Here is a 23,284-nt window from a genome sequence, read left to right as displayed (position 1 = left end):
TCCAGTACTCTTGCTGGAAAATCCCATGAATGGAGGAGCCTGGTGGGCTGCAGTCCATGGGGTCGCTAAAAGTCGGACAGGACTGAGCGACTTCACTTTCAGTTTTCGCTTTCCTGCATTGGAGAAGGAAATGGCAACCCACTCCAGTGTTCTTGCCTGGAGAATCCCAGGGACGGGGTACCCTGGTGGGCTGCCGTTTATGGGGTCGCACAGAGTCGGACACGACTGAAGTGACTTAGCAGCAGCAGCATACCTTGTTAGATGTTCCCACTTTGTGGATTCCTATAAGTGCTTTGCCCTTTCCCTCTGGAGATCATCATATATGGTCTGATTTTTATCATTGTAATTTCTTTTTACAAATTCTAAAACTTAACAACCAAAACCTACTTATGGTATGCTACCTATATTTCACAGTAGCTGGCACAGTTCCTTGCACCACCCAAATCTTCCAGTAAATGTTTATCAGATTTCTTAAAGACTTTGAGAAATTTGGTAAATATGCTACCTACTCCAAAGGCAAATATATTCTATTTCATTTTGCTCATAGCACATAGCAAGTTGACATGCAAAGAATAAGCAAACATGAACAGGAGTCTGCTCCAGACATGAGGAATTTATTTCTGTGAGGATAATGTAACTACTTATATGTATTCATTGTGATATTGCTATTTTCTATTTGTCCATTATCTTTTTTTTCTTTTTAACTTCTCCATCTCCCTCTTTTAATGAAAGGAAAGCCATTTCTCCCTTTATACTAACATACTATCTATGTCTTAAGAAAAGAGCCTGATAGATTTTCCAAAATAAGAAGATCTTGAAGTTTATCTTACATGGCAAAGTGGCGTTTAAGATTATATTGGTTTTCTTCCAAATTATATATTGTAAATATTATCTTGATTTGCAAAAGAAATGAAAAATAATACAAAGAAATAAAACACAAGAAGTCAATTCCTAAACTAACATTTCACTCTATATATTGGAAGTTAACATACATTCAGTTTCATGTCCAAATGTATTTCTGCTATTTGAGTTATAACTATATTGTGTTATAAATTTTATACTCTTCTTAAAATTATTAATTTTCAGAACTTTGTAGTACTTTTTTAAAAGGCCTTTTGAATAGGTAATTTGCAAGATCTGGAACAAGTGCCATCCATGTGTGCTCCGGTCCCAAAATATTGCTTTTCCCAGGAGCAACTACTGTTAATCAGTTTCTTCTGTCCTTTGCAGAGATATTTGTTAATAATTTCTTTAAAAATATGGAGAAGGATCATTGTGATACTTAATAAGAATCATAGTACAATTTCCTTATAGAACACTGTAGACTTCATTTAAAATTATACTGTTTTTTACTCATCTCTAGTCATCTTTGTATGTACCCACAGTTCATTGAAATGATAACTATTCAAAAAATAAAGAAGGACAGAATGAAAGAAGATCTGATGAAAGTGAGGAAAATTAATCAGAGGAAAGAAATATGAAATTAATATATGCAGTTTAACTTCATATGATTTAGAAACTCAGAATATGATATCATATGATTTCTAATTATCCTATCTTTATATACCCCTTTATATTTCTAGTAGAAGTTTAAATTGGCATCAGTTTCTAGAAGCTAATGTTAAAATTTAAATCACTGATACCTTAAAATGTTGCAATTAGTTTGATTTTTTTATTGAACCTTGAGTTGTTTTCTGTAAGATAATTATCACTAATCTACAATAGATTTTATTCATAATAATATCATGTATAATATAGTTATTTTGTGCAAATAATGCTATTATTTTAATGGGATAAATTTAACCTAGCCATTATTTACTATTTTTCTCTATGAGCATAAAAATCTGATGCAGGATTCAGAGAGGAAAACTTCAGACAATCCTTTATCCAAATTTTCCTCAGAGTTAATTTATCTCATTCTATGCAAAATATCACACAAATTCATTTTTATGAAAGCATGTCTTCACTAGGATAGTCACATAGTACTGCTGCTGCTGCTAAGTCGCTTCAGTCGTGTCTGACTCTGTACGATCCCATAGACAGCAGTCCATGAGGCTTCCCCGTCCCTGGGATTCTCCAGGCAAGAACACTGGAGTGGGTTGCCATTTCCTTCTCCAATGCAGAAAAGTGAAAAGTGAAAGGGAAGTCACTCAGTCCTGTCCGACTCTTAGCGACCCCATGGACTGCAACCTACCAGGCTCCTCCATCCATGGGATTTTCCAGGCAAGAGTACTGGAGTGGGGTTTCTCCTCACATAGTACTAATATTTGTTAATTCATATAGTAATAATATGTGGGAAGTAGAAGAGTACATTCACATGTAATATGAGGATTGGCAACAAATCCAATAACAAAAACAATTCACCCTTAAGTTTTGGTCAGATTAATGAGATAAAGTCGTTAGTTTTTGTTTTCTGCCTATAATATCAACCTCATTAAAAGTTTAGAATCCCTGTGTTTTTGTTTAGTTGCCAAGGTGTGTCCAGATCTTTTGCAACCCCCTCTCTCAATGGAATTTACAAGACAAGAATACTGGAGTGGATTGCCATTTCCTTCTTCACAGATCTTCCTGACCCTGGGCTAGAACTCACAGCTCCTGCATTGGTAGGCAGATTCTTTACCACTGAGCCAACAGGGAAGTCCAAATCTGTGTGTACACATGATATATATTAATCTGTAATAACAGCATTTCACAGGAACCCAGAATAATACATCAATTGAAATAAGTTTACATTATTTTTCTTAACTTTTGTGGTCTTATTAAGAAGTAAGGAAGGTTTATTATTTAGTGTTCTTTGTTTAGTCTAGGGTCAATCAGTAACATAGAAAACAGGGGAAAATACAGTTTGGGGCATAATAGTTTGAAAAATTTTAGTAGTTCCATTTTATGTATTATGTATTTTGAATTTTTAAATTTAGTTCATTCACTTATTTACTGTTGATAATTATATTATCTCTTGCTTCCAATATATTAGAAAATTAAGAGGCTTTGAAAGGACATGTACCCGTGGTTTATTTTTTGTTTCATGTGTCATCTAGTTAACATCTCATTTAACCTCTTAACTATGCTGGTGTCAGCCTCGGACCTGTACTGAAGCTATTAGCACTGAAATAGCCTTTCAAAGAAAACCTAGATCCAAGGAAAGATATTAACATTGCAATGCTTTTATTAATAAAATACAATATTGATCACATAATTTACATATCTTATCTTTGTCACTTATCAGAGTTGCTTAACAATTTGTCATGTTAATATTACCTGTTATACTTTTTAAGAAGACCATTCTTTTAAAAGAGAAATTAAGGGTGGGAGTTTAAAGATGAGAATATATCTAAAAATCACTAGATATAATAAAAGTTTTTTTCTGAGAAAAATAAATTGATTATTAATTCATTATATTAATTTCCAACGATATATATAGTTCCAATGATATATATAAACATATATATGTTCATTTTAATAATGGTTTATTATTTTAGTTAAACAGTTTCCATATAGACGACACTTAATGGTATCAACTTACCTAAATGATATTAATTAATGACTTATTTAAACTAGTAGATGATCTAAATAAACTTGATTGATTTCAAAAATGTTTCTTTATACCTTCTGTTTTTAAAAGGTGAAATAAAGTATACTACATAGTGTTCTTATTTTAGTTGACATTTTGCTGTAAAGTAGTTTTATCCTTGAAAAGAGATGTGAGATACGTATCTTACCCACACGAATGTATAAATTCATTATAGCACAAATGTTCTGTGGACATTCTTGTACTCCTTGAGGGTATACTCTCCTCCAAGACAATTAGAATCACAAATTCTTGAAGGTTGAGTGTACCTTAAAGATTTATCAAAGATAAATTGAAGGTTTTTTTTTTTTTTTTTGAGAGGATTGTAATAAATGGGACAACTAAAAACCTCATTTATAGTTATAACAGTTTATTTATGACAGGTCTCAAGGTAAAATCAGAACTTACTGTTTCCAGTCTTCTTTCCACTTCAGTATCACAAACACACAATACATATATACATATACACATATATACAGAAACATTGCCCACCTCGTCCCCTACCAAGAAGAAAACATGCAAGTGAACATAATGGAACAAAAAAATAAGATTATTGTTCTCTTTGACCCATTTTTAGATTTCTGAATTGCTGTGCACTAATCTCTTAATTTATAAGTACTGAATAATTAAGATTCTTTTCTCTGTGGAAATCTCAGGTGACAGTTACAAAGAGGCTGAATACTCATATAGGATATTCTTGGATTATTGCATATTTTAAAAAGAAAAAACAAAGTAAAGTAAAGCTACCTCAGTAATGTCTTTAAATTTTGCTTCACAAAGAAAACAATTTATAAACAAATTTTTGTTTTTTTATTTTCATGTAGATTATATTTCCTCTACTATGAGTGAAAGTAAATTTCACTTTTTTTTTTTTAACTTACTTAATTCATGTAGTATTTTACCAGATCCTAAGAAGGAGGATTTTTGCAAATAACGTGTTTCAGATATTGTGACTGTCGTGGGTAAATATGTTTTAAAATGAGAACAGCAAACACCTCTTACATTACCAGAAATCTAGAATTTGGGATGCAGCAGAAACTCTGCTGTATAACTTTGTGGTTTCTGTCTAGATTTCCCTCTGAGAAACCTATAGACTTTAGCTGCTTAGTCTTTTCAAGGACAGGGGACAGTCAGGCTTCATGAAAATCTGTTTCTCAAACTGACCTCTAAAATTAGCACATGCTAACCTTAGACATTCAGCTTGTGATCTGAAGCTAGGAAAACACGTGGCTCCAGGTTTAGTATATAGAGACAGTATTTTAGTTTGCAAAGAAAACTTGACAGGAAAATTTTAAATTTGCTTTTTCGACCATGTTTCTTGCTGTGTCTAATGTTTATTCTGCAGAAACATTATGCACTTGAGCACTATGTGTTTCAAGGCAGAAGATAATGGTTTGTTCATTTTACCCCTTTGTAAATCTTTCCCATAAGAAGACATTGCTACTTACTTCAAATTCAGAGAGGTCTCCATTGATTTTCAAGATTATTCACCAGGTCATCACTGTATGTGTAGTCACTCTTCTTTCTAATATTCTTCAGTCATCATTCAAGGTGGCAAAGTGAATGTTCTTTCCCGTTCCAGCTCCCTCTGATTTCCCTTTTATTTTCCCCGCATCTTTTCCTATAGTGGCATAGACTTTGAAAATAGTTTTTCATTTACCATTGAGAAAGTTCTACACTCTTCCTGGGTTTAAAACTTTTTAGAAGGTATTGAAAGTACATCTTCCTTCCCTCCTCTGTGTTTTTATTGATGAGATATAATAGAGCTTGAAACATTTTTCCCTTTTACCTTTCTAACATGACAGTGATTCTATACATTATAATTCAGCATTATTCATATTAATAGTCAATAAATAAAGAAATTTAGACCCTATAACTATTGCTCATTTTCATCACAAAGTTTTGATCTCATGATGGCATATCTTTCTGTTTTGAGCTATTATCCATCCTTTCACGTTTCTGGTTGAATTCTTAAGTATGTGTAACAGGAAATCTAGTTTTTATCTCTTCCATCATTGATAATGTTAATTCTTTGCAAACGTATATAAAATTAAGCTTTTACTATTGATCAGAGAAAGATGTTTTATAATGGAAAGATATAGTGGTAAATTAAAAATTAAAACCGCAAATCACAGTATGTGGCATAATTTGTATTCTAACTTTGTTATTTTTTTTTTTTTTGGAGCTAAGAAAATAAACCACACTTTTGATCAATGTTGAAGGTTATTGTCCCTTTTGTAACATTTAGACTGTATCTAACTCTAGAATTACCATTGTCAGTACCACAAAGGAACAGTCAAGATGTGTATATGAATGCTTAATCAGTTAAAAGTTCTCAACCCTGATATTTTAAAAAAGTTGTAACAGTGACTACTATGGTATGCTTGAATCTGAGAAAGAGAGATGGAGACACTAAGAGTGTAGTAATAATCTAAATAGTTTTCCTGCCAGAAAGGCAGATTAAGGGTACATAACAGAAGAGGTGCAAGATTAGGATAATGACACAACTTCTTCTGATCTTTAGTTTTTTAAGGATCTTCTGTCTTATATACTCTATTACAGAGACAACAAACTACGTGTTAGGTCTGTAAAAGACAGCATACACATTCGGGAGGCTGTGAATACAGCTCACTTAAGCTCATATGATACAAGCTAAGACAAGGTTGATTTCTTGAAAAGCAAAACGCTAATGTATACCAGAGACTACATTAAGCACATCTTTTATTGCAGCTACTTTTTAAAAACCATTTCCTAACACATGATTTAACAAAAAAAAAAAAAACACAGCAAACAAATGCAAAAACCAAGTCTGCTTTTGCATATTGGCTAATTTGCACTGAAAAATAATGTACATTTTATTCATGTAAACCTAAAGGGCATGGTTATTTATTATTCATTAATGTCAACAGATAACTGACTGTCACTTGCTGTCAGAGTGGAATCTGATAGAATGCTGACATTGATTGATAGACATGATCCTGAGAATCTGTATGGACAGACTTTTTAGATCAGTTCAACATAAAACCCAGATTGGATATGAGGCATCTTTTTGGGTTTTTTTTTTTTTTTAAAGCGTATCCAGAACTCATTTGATTTTCAAGATTAGTTCTAGGTTTTTAGTACCACAATTATAAAATAAGACTACTAACTGATTTGATTTTAAAAATAATTCAGGCTGCTGGTGCTTCTTCTAGCTCACATTTTGGAGCAAGAATTTTAATTTTGTTCATGCTGTCTTATAGAAAGAAAAATCAATAAAATAAATTTTAAAAATTGATAGCTGTTTTGCATATGCATACCTAAAATAATTGAATTTCTTTGGGGAGATACTGTTTACTTAAGAGAATAAAAATCAAGAGTCATTGAGGTGCCATATATAAAATAAAAGAGAACTGTGTTCTTAAATTTCTTTTTGAATACCTATCAGCCCTGTACATTTTTAAATGAACTCCTCTCACTAATAAGTACACTTCCTTTAGAGAGAGTTGTTAATATATTTAGAACAAAATGTTTGGCTCCAAAGATTTTAAGTGATGATTGTTTTTAATCATAATTTATTTTCTCAACTTGAGTGAAATCACCAGCACTAAAAATAATATGCAGAATTAATGGTTTTTGTTTCAAACTACGGGAAAATCATCATATTGTATTTTGTCTGCAACTTAATAAAAGGATTAATAAGTTAAAATTGGGACATCCTTATCTTTATTTTTGTGAAATTTATTTTTATTTTTAGTTCTTTTTTTTAGTGCTGAGATTGAAATATTATATATATATATATTTACTAGCTAACTCTGCAATTCCAGATATGCAAATATATTAAATTATATTTTGCATGGAATAAATAATGTTGATAGTTATGTATAATAATATTTTGGAGTCTTTGAGTTATAAATACATACATAATCAAAATAGTTATTTTTTTGTAAAATGTGTTGCATGTAAATCTCTTTGTAAGAACTTGTCATCATTTTATCATATGTGTTTTGAATATTTGAATTTGAATTTAGATAATTTCTATCAAATTATTCAAATATCAATAACAAATCTCCAACATATTAAAATAGCTCACAGTCAGGATCTCAAAGAAACATGTAATTTATTATATCGATAGCATCTTTGTTAGGCATTAAATATTTTTATGTATTTGTTAGTCAGAGAAGGCCATATTTCACAGTGTCAACCACTGGTAGAGGTCACAATAGAGTTCTGAAAATTATGTAGAATATTTTCAGGTACATTTGTTCTAAAATATGGTTGTCAAAACTGCTTATTTAAAATGACTGGGAACCTTTTTTTCCCCTACTGACTGAATAGTTCTGTGTAACATATGTTACATACTAGTTAGTCATCAAAATGACAAAAGATTTTGATTTTCCATTTAGATATATACTAAGATTATCTAAGGGTTAATTTCTACAGACAAATGCCATATCTGTTTTGTTAAAATTACTTTGGGAAATGGAGATAAGTAGTTCAGCGCTCTCTGTGCTGACATGATGTTTGCCTGTCCGATTGCATCCTTTCCAATAGACAGCAGAGATGGAATTACAAAAAAAGACATCTGTGCCAAGGTTTAGCTAGCCAAAAAGGGCAAGCTCTTGTGTTTAAAAGGTAGAGAATCCAATCGATGAAAATGTCTGGACCTGTTAGCACCAATAAAGCTGAAGGCCATTGGGAAGCTCAGAGAGGGTCTTTTGTTGTGGAGCTGGAAAGAGACCCAAACTATGACAGTTTAGGGGAGCAGGGTCAGCGAGGAAGATCATCCATCTTCTGCAGTGGCAGCTCTCTGTCAGATTCTAACCCTGTTTTGTACAGGAACTAAGCCTCTACTGTTGACACCAACCAATTCTCAGCCAAGTGTAAATGAAGCTAATATTCACTGACCTTATGCATAGCAAATGAAGCTCTGTGTGTCACTTAAGAAATAATGTTATCTGACACTTCAAAAAGTGAGTGATGGACAGTGTGTGTATGTGTTTTTGTGTGTGTGTATGTCTGTCTGTTTTTGTGGATCAAGTCAACAGATATGTATTCCTTAAGCACTCTGTATTTTTAATTGATTTTCACAATAGCCACAGATTTACCATATTGACACTGATTTACCTTTTGTTTTATTTTCACCTTCATGTCATGAAATTTTACATGCAGGGATTCACTGTGTTGCAGAACAAAGTCTCATTTGGCTTCCTTTAGATCTGATACAGTACCTAGTCACAGAAAGAGAAGACTCAGTTTCGCTCATAAAAAAATTTTCAAAGAGAATTGAGTTACTAGTTCACATCCAAAACATGATAAATTAGAATATATGTCTTTGTGATTATGAAAAATGTATTTGTCTCATTATAGTATAGCAAGACAGAATTTGACTGTTTTGCTTATCATTTTAAAGCATTGTCTAAAACCTCTTCCGAGTTAGTAATGCCTGTTACGATATAATAGTCTTTCTTAGTCTCTAAATCAAGATATTCGTATATTATGCTTACTAAGGATTATATGTTAAATTGCATTTTGTGAATTTGTCATTCACCAAGGTTTTTCATGGTACTTAAAAAAGATGCTCACAAAACTGAGTGTTAAAATGTACCACCAGTCATAAATATCCATTACATCAACAATACTATGTAGCCAGTGTGTTTTGTAAGTAAAACAGTACCACTAAAAAAAAATTGAAAAAATAGCCATACTAAATATAAAGAAAAAATTCTAAAGAATGTAACGAATGCAAAGATTTAAGGGAAAGATGAGTTAAAGCATGGGGTTGAATTTTCAGAGAGTTCCATGGAAGGTGATTTATCTGACATGGTGGATTTCATGAGACTCACCAGGACAGATCTGCATCTAATTGACATCAATCATTTTTTAACTGAAAATAAACAGTTGTAAAATATTTGGGATCTGTGTATTGATTTTTGTTCACCTCATCAGTCTCTTGTTTATTTGTACTTATTAAATGAATGAACATGTTTTTTCCTGCCAAACTTAAAAAGACAGCATCTGATCCGTAAGATATTTTTTTCTCCTTTTTGACAAGTAACCAAAATCAGATGAGATCAAACACAAAGTTTTCTCCTGGCAGTGTTCCTGAATCTAATCACATAAAGACACTAAACATGTGTTTAGTCAATTCTTATTTCTTTTCCCTCACATTTCTGTGAATATAAGTACCCTTCTAAGAAAAATGATGCTCAGAAACCAGAGAGAAATTATCCATGTTGATAGTAACTTCACTGAATAAGGACAACTCTTTGTCATCAGCTGTTTATCTTCTACAGGATTTAACAATGATGTCCATATAAAACGCAAGTATTAGAGTTGCAGCTTGTTTATGAATTATATGTGATAGGATCTGCATATACGGTTAGTAAATTAGGTCAATGAATCAATTATTTTCAAAGCAGTGCTCTGACAAAGAATAGCTTCATAAGCTTTGCTGTTAGTGGTGTTAGGGGCTGGGAGGGTGAGTTAGGGGTTAGAATTAGGGTTAGGGAAAGGAAGTAGACTAAATTGAGCTGATTTTCATATATTTTGAATTGCATTTGTTTGTACAAAGGGTCTTTAAGATAAATACATGCACATTTACTCCAGAATTGACAGGAGCCTACTATTCTGGATATAAGTTTATTGATAGCAATTGATAGAAATTTGTGAAAAGCTCTCTGCAAGTACACATATAATTTTGCTTAGACTTTTTACATTATTTTGTCATAGATTTTGTTGATTTCTTCAGAAATGTCATTTGAAGAGTTTTCATAATAGAAGGAAATAAGGGCAAACTTATTAAAATAAGTATATTTTGCTTCATGGAATCACACGTTAATGGATTTAGCCAGGTGTTTGAATCTACATTGAAAAGACCAATTGTACTTTATGATTTGCAGAAGTCAGATTGGATTAGTAACACTGAAGTTTAGAAACCAAAGTGTCATTTTGTGCTACGAAGTAAGTCTCAGCTCTTTTGCCCTGAGAGTTTACAAAGTTCCACTCAATTTCATCCTGCTGGCTCAGTAGAGATTTTTTCACATGTGGGTCAGTGTATTATGGTATCATAAAGACTTCTGGTAACCTTCCAAAATGATTCCTTGTTGAATCATGTGAACTCGTGGTGGTATATCATAGGACTGCTAGACTTCTTCTCACAGCCATTGTTTGAATTGGAAACTTGGAGACATTGAAAGTACCTGAACATCTTTCATATACTAATTTAACAGTCACTGATGGAGCTATATCATTCAGCATTATACTGTGTAGCAAATTCACATATTACAATACTGATTTATATTTCAGATTTTTAGGATCCAAAGAATGCCTGAAATAATTGTGATTCCTGGTTTCTGGTCAGAAAGCTGTAATAGCTGACTGTTGTGGTTTGAGAAAAGATGCCATAGAGGTTTATTAAAAATGCCTAAATAAATCATGCTACTTTAGTATGAGTTATAATTTGCTAGAGCAGATCTTAAGATGAGTTTCAAAGATCTTTGCATTCAATCAAACTGTAGAATCAAAGCAACCTTTTCCAGAGTTGCTTATAATCATTGTCATATATTAGTATTAAATGAAATGAGATATTTTGTCCAATTAGTACTGGTTTCATGATTTTCTCTAAAGTAAGGATTGCCATAATTCATTTAATAAGTATTTTTACTTAAATCTTAAACTAATTCCCAAGAAAATTTTTGTTTCTATTTATTTTCAAAGAAAAATAGAAACATATTTCAAGTAAATTAGTTCTTAATTTTACATTTTATGCTTTAAGACTTTACCTGGGAAATATGTATATACAGAGAGAGACATTATTGTTTTAAAAATAATAAATGGTGCTGTATTGTGTAAAAGACAGGCTTGACATGCTTATATTTTTTAATATGAATGAAATTGGTCTAGATTCAAAACCCCCTGTCCTCCGAAGTCAGTCTTTTCCATGGTATTGACTTTATATGCTGTGTTAAGATATCTTAATCATTGCTTATCTTCAAGGAACAATTTATGGAGTAATCAGGTAAATGGATAGTATTGTTTCAAATACTATTTATTTTTTCTATTCAAAAAGTGAAGGAAAAAAATGGGACCGGTGATTTGTAGTATAATAGGTTGGAGACTCATCAGGTGAATGGTGACATCTCTAACTTAGAGCTATGGAAGTTGTTTTTTCCTTTGTGTCAATCTGGAGGGAAAAATAAACCAGCAGTTCCAATGCCTGGTCTGACATTTCCCATCTTGTCTTGTGGAGGCAGCCAGGCACAAGCACACATGGTGACTGAAAAGGTAACTATCCCTTTGAGGGCATGGTTGATTTTACTTCTGATTCTTAAGGTGCTGTAGGGGTCAAGGATTTCTTGAGAAGCTTGACCTATGTTTGCTGTCAGGAAAAGTGGGTGATTTTCACTCTCTATACCTGCAAGTCTCTGAAGTTATGTGTAGCTTGGAGTTTATTCTACATTGCTTTGTCAGCATAGCTGTGGCTTTTTTTGACAGTTGTAAAAGAATCCTGAGATGGAAAGAGCTGAGTGTAAAAATTGCTTTCTTTTGTAGAGCAGGAGACTCCTAAATAATTTATAGAAATTTAGATTGGACCATATACCTTTAACAAAATTTTACAGTATGCCATTTTATAGTTAAGAAAATTCTTTTTAATTCTGACTGATATGCTCCAAAGTACAAATATTATAATGAGTTGAAATCCAACTACAATTTAGTTCTTAGTGTTTTGTTTGTTTGTTTGTTTTAGATTTTCTGTCTCCTAAACCATGAAGAGTTTAACTTTTATTCTGTTTTTAGGTAGCTGAAAGTTGAATGAATAAGTAATAGGTTAAAAAAATAGATTGTTTTATTCTGTTGTCCTTATCTTTTAGCTAGTTAACTAAATAACCAATCATCTTCTTCTTCCTCCACTTCTCCCATCCTGCTTTCCCCTTTCCTTCTGTTATTTATTTGTAATCATTAATATACTATAAGTAGTTTATAATGACATGAATATATTCATAAATATACAGATAGATTTCCCAGGTCAATAGGCCTTGCAGTAAATCCTCTTATGTACATCTTTTCCTTTGTGATGGAGAAATTATTACTCGAGTTTTTCCCTATTCATGCTACTTCCTTTAGGCCCTCTTCTGACCTTTTCTACCAAGACATGAACATTAACATAGAAGATCAAGGTGCTATATTAACATTTTTTCTGATTTTCTTTTCCTCCATTATCAGTTTTCTGTTTCTGTTTATTTCTTGGACAATGATATCATATTGGGAGTTTATCAAGTGAAGATGACACTGAAGATTTCATTCACATTTTTATACCTGTAATGACCTTTCTTGCTTTCAAATTAAAGTTGCTTATTTCTACATCTGTTTGAACCCATGAAGGGCTAGTGTGCAGCATAAAATTCCAGAGGGATTGATTTCATTAGAATATACCCATGTGGTACTAGTGGTAAAGAGCCTGCCTACCAATGCAGGAGACATAGGAGACACAGGCTTGATCCCTGGGTGGGGAAAATCCCCTGGAGGAGTGCATGGCAACCCACTGGAGTATTCTTGCATGGAGAATCTGCATGGACAGAGGAGACTGGTGGGCTACAGTGCACAGGGTTGGAAAGAGTCAGACACAACTGAAGCAACTGAGCATGCACACATGCACAAGGCTGCAAGGACTGCTGCTGCTAAGTTGCGTCAGTCGTGTCCTACTCTGTGTGACCCCATAGACGGCAGCCCACCAGGCTCTCCTGCCCCTGGGATTCTCCAGGCAAGAACACTGGAGTGGGTTGCCATTTCCTTCTCCAATGCATGAAAGGGAAAAGTGAAAGTGAAGTCGCTCAGTCGTGTCCGACTCTTAGAGACCCCATGGACTGCAGCCTACCAGTCTCCTCTGTCCATGGGATTTTCCAGGCAAGAGTACTGGAGTGGGGTGCCATTGCCTTCTCCAACAAGGACTAGTAGGCTATATTTAAATATGTATTGACAATTTAGATTACTGCTGCAATTTAATGCATTTTTATTGAGGGAAATTTATGAAACTGACAGGAATACAATAGAAAGGGGAATTAAGGATTCTTCAGCACTGCATGGAGAGTAGAAGATCAAACAAAACAAAAATATTGGCCTTAACAGGAATTCACTGGGAAAAGGACTGCTGAAGAAAAATGTTTGGAATATAAAACCAATTCAGTTGAGTTCAATAAATATTTCTTGGATGCTTTTCACTTATAGATAACTATGATAAGCTTATAGAGATAAACTTACATGAGTTTATAGATTGCCAAAAATACTCAATATTCACCAGATGGTGGAGTAAAAGGACGTGTGCTCATCTTCTCCTGTGAGAAGTCCAAAATTGCAACTAACCTCTGAAAAACCATTAACAGGAGAATGTTGGATCCCACCAAAAAGATACCCCACATCCAAGGGCAAAGAAAAAACTCCAACAAGATGGTGGGAGGGAAAAATCACATTTAGAATCAAACACTATACCCACCAGAGATGCTCAGAGGGCTCAGAGACGCACAAAATTCCTTGTGTGCACCAGGACCCCACAAGAGACTGAGCGAGACCTGCCTTTAGTGTTTGAGTGTCTTCTGTGGAGGCGGAGGTCACCTGTAGCCTGCCATGGGGGACAGGGGCTCTGGGTGCAGCAGACGTGGGAAGCATGGCATGTGAGCCCTACCATAGAGCCACTGAACAAACAACCCACAAACTGGAGAACAATTATACAAAAGAAGTGCTTGCACTGTTGTGGAAGTTCTAGGGACCACAACAGATTTCCTAACCCAGGGATTTGGCAAAGGGACTGAGAACCCCCCAGGGAATTTGACTTTGAAGGCCAGTGGGTTTTGATTATAGAACTTCCACAGGACTGGGGAAACAGACACTTGGAGGGCACAAGCAAAACTTTGTGCACACCAGGACCCAGAAGAACCACAAAAGACTGAGGCAGACTTGCCTGTGAATGTCCAGGAGGCTCTAGCAGAGGCTTGGGTGGACAGTGGCCAGCCATGGAGTCAGGGGCACTGAACACAACAGTGCTGGCATAAGTCCTTTTGAAGGAGATTGCAATTGCCACCATTAACCCTAGCATAGGTTGGCTTTAGGCCAAACTACAGGGAGGGAACACAGTGCCACCCATCAACAGAAAATTGGAATAAAGATTTACTGAGCATGGTTGTCTGAGGAGGCCTTACAAGTAGCTGAGAAAAGAAGAGAAGCTAAAGGCAAAGGGGAAAAGGAAAGATATACCCATTTGAATGCAGAGTTCCAAAGAATAGCAAGGAGATATAAGAAAGCCTTCCTCACTGATCAATGAAAACAAATAGAGGACAAAAATAGAATGGGAAAGACTAGTGATCTCTTCTAGAAAATTAGGAAGCTAACATTTCTTGCAAACATGGGCAAAATAAAGGACAGAAATGGTATGGACCTAACAGAAACAGAAGATAGTAAGCAGAGATGGCAAGAATACACAGAAGAACTGTACAAAAAAGATCTTCATGACCCAAATAACCATGACGGTGTGATCACTCACCTAGAGCCAGACGTCCTAGAGTGTGAAGACAAGTGGACCTTAGGCAGCATCACTACAAAGTTAGTGTAGGTGATGGAATTTTAGCTGAGTTATTTCAAATCCTGAAAGATGATGCTGTGAAAGCGCTGCACTCAATATGCCAACAAATTTGGAAAATTCAGCAGTGGCTACAGGAATGGAAAAGGTCAGTTTTCATTCCAATCCCAAAGAAAGGCAACGCCAAAGAATGCTCAAACTACTGCACAATTGCACTCATCGCACATGCTAGCAAACTAATGCTCAACATTCTCCAAGCCAGGCTTCAGCAGTATGTGAACCATGAACTTCCAGATGTTCAAGCTAGTTTTAGAAAAGGCAGAGGAGCCAGATATCAAATTGCCAACATCCGTTGGATCATCAAAAAAGCAAGAGAATACCAGAAAAACATCTACTTCTGCTTTATTGATTATGCCAAAGCCTTTGACTGTGTGGATCACAATAAACTGTGGAAAATTCATCAAAAGATGGGAATACCAGACTGCATTATCTGCCTCCTGAGAAATCTTAAGCAGGTCAAGAAACAATAGTTAGAACTGGACATAGAACAGACTGGTTCCAAATTGGGAAAGGAGTATGTCAAGGCTGTATATTGTCACCCTGTTTATTTAATTTATATGCAGAGTACATCATGCGAAATGCCAGGCTGGATGAAGCACAAGCTGGAATTCAGATTGCTGGGAGAAATATCAATAACCTCAGATACGCAGATGACACCACCCTTATGGCAGAAAGTGAAGAGGAACTAAAGAGCCACTTGATGAAAGTAAAGGAGGAGAGTAAGAAAGCTGGCATAAAGCTCAACATTCATAAAATGAAGATCAAGGCATCTGGTCCCATCACTTCATGGCAAATTGATGGGGAAACAATGGAAACAGTGAGAGATTATTATTTTGGGCTCCAAAATCCTTGCAGATGGTGACTGCAGCCATAAAATTAAAAGATGATTGCTCCTTGGAAGAAAAGTTATGACCAACATTAGACAATATATTAAAAAGCAGAGACATTACTTTGATGAAAAAGATCCATCTAGTCAAAGCTATGGTTTTTCCAGTAGTCATGTATGCATGTGAGAGTTGAACTATAAAGAAAGCTGAGTGCAGAAGAATTGATGCTTTTGAACTGTGGTGTTGGAAAAAAACTCTTGAGAGTCCCTTGGATTTCAAGTAGACCCAACCAATCAATCTTAAAGGAAATCAGTCCTGAATGTTCTTTGGAAGGACTCCTGCTGAAGCTGAAACTCCAATACTTTGACCACCTGATGTGAAGAACTAACTCCTTGGAAAAGACCCTGATGCTGGGAAAGATTGAGGGTAGGAGGAGAAGGGGACAACAGAGGATGAGATGGTTGAATGGCATCACTGACTTGATAGACATGAGTTTGATCATGCTCTGGGAGTTGATGACAGACAGGGAAGCCTGGTGTGCTGCAGTCCATGGGATTGCAAAGAGTGGGACAGGACTGAGCAACTGAACTGAACTATACTGAGCATGGCCCTGCCCCCATAACCAGTCCCTCCCCTGAGGAAGCTTCCATAAGCCTCTAATCCTTATCCATCAGAGGGCAGACAGAATGGAAACCACAATTACAGAAAACTAGCCAAACTGATCACTTTGGTATCATCCTTGTCTAACTCCATGTAGCTATGAACCATGCTGTGTATGGCCACCCAAGATGGATGGGTAATGATGGAAAGTTGTGAAAAAACGTGGTCCACTGGAGATCGGAATGGCAAATCACTTCAGTATTCTTGCCTTGAGAACAGCATGAACAGTATTAAAAAGCAAAGAGATATGACATTGAAAGATGAACTCCCTAGGTCCGTAGGTGCTCAATATGCTACTGGAGAAGAGTGGAGAAATAGCTCCAGAAAGAATGAAGAGTCAGAGCCAAAAAGAAAGCAATCAGTTGTGTATGTGACTGGTGATGAAAGTAAGGTCCAATGTTGTAAAAAATAATATTGCTTAGGAACCTGGAATGTTAGGTCCATGAATCAAGGTAAATTTGAAATGGTTAAGCAGGAGATGGCAAGAATGACCATCAACATTTTGGAATCAGTGAACTAAAATGGACTGGAATGGGAGAATTTTGTTCAGATGACCATTTTATACACACACACACACACACACACACATACATACATATATATATATATATATATATATATATATATATATACACACACACACACACATACTACACTACTGTGGGCAAGAATCCCTTGGAAGAAATGGAGTAGCCCCCATGGTCAACAAAAGATTCCAAAATGCAGTACTTGAGTGCAATCTGCAAATATCATTTTGAGATCAGAGAAATCATAGAATGATCTCTGTTTGTTTCCAAGGTAAGCCATTCAATATCACAGTGATAAAAGTCTATGCCCCAACCACTAATGCCGAAGAAGCTGAATTTGTATTGTTCTACGATGACCTACAAGATCTTGTAGAACTAACACCAATAAAGATGTCTTTTTCATCATAGGGGAATGGAATGCAAAAGTAGAAAGTCAAAAGGTATCTGGAATAGCAGGCAAGTTTGGCCTTGGAGTACAAAATGAAGCAGGACAAAAGCTAACAGAGTTTTGCCAAGAGAATGCACTGGTCATAGTGAACACCCTCTTCCAACAACACAAGAGATGACTCTACACATGTACATCACTAAATGGTCAATACTTAAATCAGGTTTGATTGTATTTGCTGCTGAAGTTGGAGAAGCTCTGTGCAGTCAGCAAAATCAAAACCAGAAGATAATTGTGGCTCAGATCATGACCTCCTTATTGCAAAATTCAGACTTAAATTGAACAAGGTAGGGAAAACCACTAGTCCATTCAAGTATGACCTAAATCAAACCCCTTACGATTATACAATGGAAGTGACAAATATGTTCAAGGGATTAGATTTGAAAGACAGAGTGCCTAAATAACTATGGACAGAGGTTCGTAGCATTGTGTAGGAGACGGTGATCAAAACCATCTCCAAGAAAAAGAAATGCAAAAAGGCAAAATGGGTGTCTGAGGAGGCCTTACAAATAGCTGAGAAAAGAAGAAAAGCAAAAGGCAAAGGAGAAAAGGAAAGATATATTCATCTGAAAATACAGAGATCCAAAGAATAGCAAGGAGCGGTAAGAAAGCTTTCCAAAGTTATTTCAAGTTAAAACTTTTGGTAGGTATGTAGTGTAGTTGATACGGTTTATTTTTCACTGCATCAAATCATGTCACATTTTCCTCTTATTTGTGATGCTGTTTGATGACTTGTTTCAGGTTATATATTTCAGATCCTTCTGTTGTAATAGACTGTCTTCTCTTTGAAATTAATCAGTCATCTATGCAGGGCTACTTGGAGACGCTATGATTTTCTAATTCCTTGACAATATTTCACCCATGTTTTATCATCTATTGTCACATGGAATCATCCACTGTCACACGGAATCACTTATTACATTGGTAGTTGTAAAATGTCAATTACATAATTTTTTTCATTTCTTTTATGTTTGGTAGTTTGTTTTATTCCATAAGAAAGAGTTTTACTTTCTTTGGCCCAAATTTTATTTTTGAATAATGCTATGAACTCATAGAATCTAATAAAATACTTCTTTAAAGAGAGTATCTACTTGAAGAAGAATGTTTTATTAAATGAAGAAATAAATTGAATATTAATAATATTTAAATTAATGATTGTTCATATTTTTTAGGATTTAAATTCTACCCATGTCTTCCAGTTTTTATTCTATTATTTTTTTACATATTTTCCCTCAGGAGAATTTTAATGCATCTTTTTTGCTGTACATCCTTTTTGACAGAATGAATAAATATTTTATTTTCAGAGACTTTTTGATACATCTTTCAGATTGGCAGCATAACCCTATTAAAGTAATTAAATAATGCTTAAAAATATCCCATCTATACTAAAGATATGCAGAGATGCCTGTCCAGAAACCAATACCAATTATCTGTATAAATGGGCAAGTTACTTAATCTCTTTAAGACCTTGGTCTCTAACATATAAAGAGGGAAATACTATCTATTTCAAGAGGTTGTGTTGTAGACCAAATGATCTAATAAACAGAAAACACTTGGACAAGGAAAGTGGACAATAAATGTGCATAAACATGGGGTGATTCTTGTAAAGCATTTAGCACACTAACACGTGATGAGCAACCCATAGATGTTTAGCTACAATTATTATTATTCAAAGAATTGCTATCTGTGTTTCTGTTTTGGTTAATGTGCCTGGGAATGATCGAGGAGTCTTATTGATTCTACCTCTGTAAAATCTCTCCAAGGGACACTCCTCCATCCTAATGCCACTATCTTAGTTTAAGTCTTTTCATGTTTAACTCAGAGAATATCAGTAGCCTTTTAATTTGTTTGTATTTGCTCTTACTCCCCTTCCGTATTTTCTACTCACCCTCAAGAGCTTTTTTAAAAATGCAGATTCAGTCATTTCAAAACTTTCTTCAAAATGTATAATTGCTTCACATAGTTTCCATAGTTTCCAAGTTATTTTTTAACATCCTATTCAAAATCCTTTTAACTTGACTGTACATATCTGTTTACCTATTGCTCACTTCCCTGTTGGCTTAGTGGGTAAAGTGTCTGCCTGCTATGTGGGAGACCTGTGTGCGATCCCCGGGTCAGAAAGTTCCCCTGTAGAAGGAAATGGCAACCCACTCCAGTACTCTTGCCTGGAAAATTCCTTGGACGGAGCAGCCTGGTAAGCTGCAATCCACGGGACTGCAAAGAATCACACACGACTGAGCAACTTTACTACTATACTGAATAATTTGAGGTATCCTAAATACTTTACTTCTCCTTCTGATTTTCATATATTGTAATTTTCTACCTAGATGGCCATTTCTTTTTGAAGACTTTTCTAATCTTCTTCCACTCTCCTCTCTTCCTCCTTCTTCACAAGTGCATGGCCATACTGGTCAGGCAGGCATTCAACGTACATCAGCTTTGCTGTATGCACCTCATGGGATTATAGGTTAATACAAAGTAATGGCTTTTCCTTATGTTCTTCACAACTAGCACCCTACCTAAAGAATCAAACATAAAATGATTGTTTAATTAACTTGTTTTTGTATAGCAGGGCATAAAGATTACATATCATACCCAATATTCAGTTGTGCCAACAAGTAATTTTGGTGATAATTATGATGATAATAGATATTCTCTTCCTAGACAAAGAATTTTGACTTTTAAAAGGGAAATGACAACCTTAAAGGTTCAAGGAGACAAAAACTACTATGAAATATCCCTAATTTAAGATGTCATGCATGCATGCAAAGTCTCTTCTGTTGTGTCTGACTCTTTTTGACCCCATGGACTGTATCCCACCACGTTCCTCTGTCCATCCGATTCTCCCAGCAAGAATACTGGAATGGATTGCCATGCCCTCCCCCAGGGTAGTTTCCCGACCCAGAGATACAACCCATGTCTCTATGTCTCCTGTATTGGCAGGCAGGTTCTTTACCACTGAGCCAGCAGGGAAGCCCTTTAAGATGTCAAGTAGAGTCTCAAATCATATCATTGAATTATAAAGTTTACATGGGGAAGTGTTCACAATATTAGGTTAAGAGTAGTATGCAGAGTAGTATTTACAATATCATTTTTAGGAGAGACTGGAAAAGTATACATAAAGTTGCTAACATAGATCATCTGTGACCAGTGGGGATATAGGCTATATTTGGTTTTCTTTGAATTAGTCTATGTTCTTTATGTTTTCTTCCTTGATCATGTGTTACTTTGCATGCATGTATGTACAATATGTATGTATGTGTCTGTATATGCATCTATTGGGGGCTTCCCAGGTGGCTCAGTGGGTAAAGAATCCACCGGTAGTATGGAAGACACAGTAGATGTGGGTTCAATCCCTGGGTCAGGAAGATTCCCTGGAGGAGGGCATGGCAACCCACTCCAGTATTCTTGCCTGGAGAATTCCATGGACAAAGGAGCCTGGTGGGCTACAGTCCATAGGGTCACAAAGAGTTGGGTACAACTGAAGACACAGAACATGCTCACACACATTTATCAATCTATCTCACCTCTCTATATGTAATTTTATAAAGAAAAAAAGGAACATGGGAGCTGCAAATGACAAAATTAACTCATCCTTGCCTTGATTTTTACTCTTAGCACTTGCATTCCAAATGCTTTTTTTTTTTTTTTATTGCTGTTTGATATTACGGTGCACCATTCTAGTTAATAAGTGGGCTTCTCTGGTAGCTCAGTTGGTAAAGAATCTCCCTGCAATGCAGGGGACCCCGGTTTGATTCCTGGGTCAGGAAGATACCTTGGAGAAGGGAAAGGCTACCCTCTCCAGTCCTAGAGAATTCCATGGACTGTATGGTCCATGGGGTTGAAAAGAGTTGAGCACGACTGAGCGACTTTCACTTTTTTCTTTATTTTAAAGAATATTTTAGTATTAAAGAATTCCCCAAATTTGACTCCTAGTTGGGGAGCCAAGATCTCACAAGCCACATGGCAAGGCCAAAAAAGTAAAATAAAATAAATTATCTAAACCAATTTAGTAAATGAACCACTGTTAAGTGTATATGGAAAATAAACTTTTGAGGATTTAAAAAGTTAAAAGTCTTTAACTTTTATGATTTCTTTCTGATTACTGGATGACACAGAGAAGTAGATTATTTAAGCACACTGTATGTATCTCTTCCTTTCTCTCTCTCTCTCACACACATACACACACATATATATATGTAATATAACATACATATACATGATATGTACACATATATTTTAGTCTTATCGATTACTAGCCCTTGAGCTGTAGCTGTTATTAAGAAGGTATTATATACTTCCAGTCATTTGCATTGTTCTATGGCATTGAATATTACTTATAGAAAAAGCTACAAATGGGTAGTATAGTTCTAGTAGATTTTATTAATTCCCCAAAAGTAAATGTGTCTTTTTGTGTGAGGAAGAAATTGGTATGTAATTGCAATTTAATTACAAAAGATGAAACCAAATTAGTTATAAACTTAAGTGCTAAAAGGAAGTAAATACACAGTAACAATCACTTTCAATAACATATTGAATCTTGCCATGTTCTGTATACTACACGTACATTTATATTTGTACTGCAACTGATTTTTGATTGTCTGATATGGCATATTCAAATCTCTGGGTTTCTTAGTTTGAATGAAACTACAGTTTTTAATTTTTGTGCTATTCAGTATGTCTGTTTTAAAGACGCCACTTTAATTTTCATATTAGACTACAGACAATATTTTAGGGTGATAAATCTTCTGGGAATCATATGACAAGAGTATAATTTGTAAGCGTGTTTTAAAGATGTATGTAAACTTGTAGCCTCTAGATCTACTTAGTTTTATATAATTTTGGCTAGATCAACCTTTTCTACTCAGATGTTTAGGAGTAAGATAACATGTCAGTAACCCAATCTTAGAAGCTTCTGCAGCACCAGGAAACTTCTGATTAGTAGATGGAAAATAGATGGAAAAGGCTGCCCACAACTTTTGTTTTCCTGCCACAAAAACTGTTGCCCAGCTCAAAACTTGCATCACGAACACTTCTGCCCCTGCTGACAGCTTCCTACCAAATTATCTCCCTATCATTAGTTGAAAAAACAAACCAGACAAACAAAGCAAAAAACTGTACTGAAAATCTATTCTGTACATTGTAGGTAAATTTTCTGTTTTCATCAAAAGATAAATATTTAAATAGCCAGCAATAATAAAAGTTGGAAAATGGTAAATTGTATAAAATTCTAATTAAGGGTGGAAAGAAATTTCAACTAGAGAAAAAAGGCTTTTAGGAGATGGTATGCATATTGAAAATGTTAGTCACTTAGTTGTGTCCGACTCTTTGCTACCTCGTGGAATGCAGCCTGCAGTCTTCTCAGCCCATGGAATTCTCTAGGGAAAAATACTGGAATGGGTTGCCATTTCCTTCTCCAGGGGATCTTCCTGACCTAGGGTTTGAACCCAGGTCTCCTGCATTGCAGGCAGATTCTTTACCATCTCAGCCACCAGGGAACAGATGGATGTGAAATCATATAAAGACACTTTCAGGCCTGGTGAGAATGATGAACAAAGATGGTGTATGTATGAAGTTACAGGTCATGTTTGTTAATCAGGTTGCTGGGGTGAGTGTGGAAAGGGATATAGTGAGAAAGTTAGGAAA

General features: G+C 35.1%; 1 protein-coding gene across 6 annotated transcripts in view; it reads left to right on the top strand.

The window, feature by feature from the left end:
- The window catches only part of EPHA7 (EPH receptor A7), a 201,258-nt gene that overhangs the window by 15,931 nt on the left and 162,043 nt on the right, over nt 1–23,284 (top strand). The window contains exon 4 of one of the 6 annotated variants that reach the window (XM_025294611.3): nt 2,468–3,374. The exons of the other annotated variants lie outside the window; for them this stretch is intronic. Within the exon in view, the coding sequence (XP_025150396.1) occupies nt 2,468–2,583 (116 nt within the window). The 3' untranslated portion in view covers nt 2,584–3,374. Of the gene's footprint in view, nt 1–2,467; nt 3,375–23,284 lie in introns of those variants that run through there. 6 annotated transcript variants of the gene reach the window in all.

This window comes from Bubalus bubalis, chromosome 10 (assembly GCF_019923935.1).
Source record: "Bubalus bubalis isolate 160015118507 breed Murrah chromosome 10, NDDB_SH_1, whole genome shotgun sequence".
NCBI lineage: Eukaryota > Metazoa > Chordata > Mammalia > Artiodactyla > Bovidae > Bubalus > Bubalus bubalis.
The sequence above is the reverse complement of the archived record's forward strand: the minus strand, read 5'-3'. Positions and strand labels throughout refer to the sequence as shown.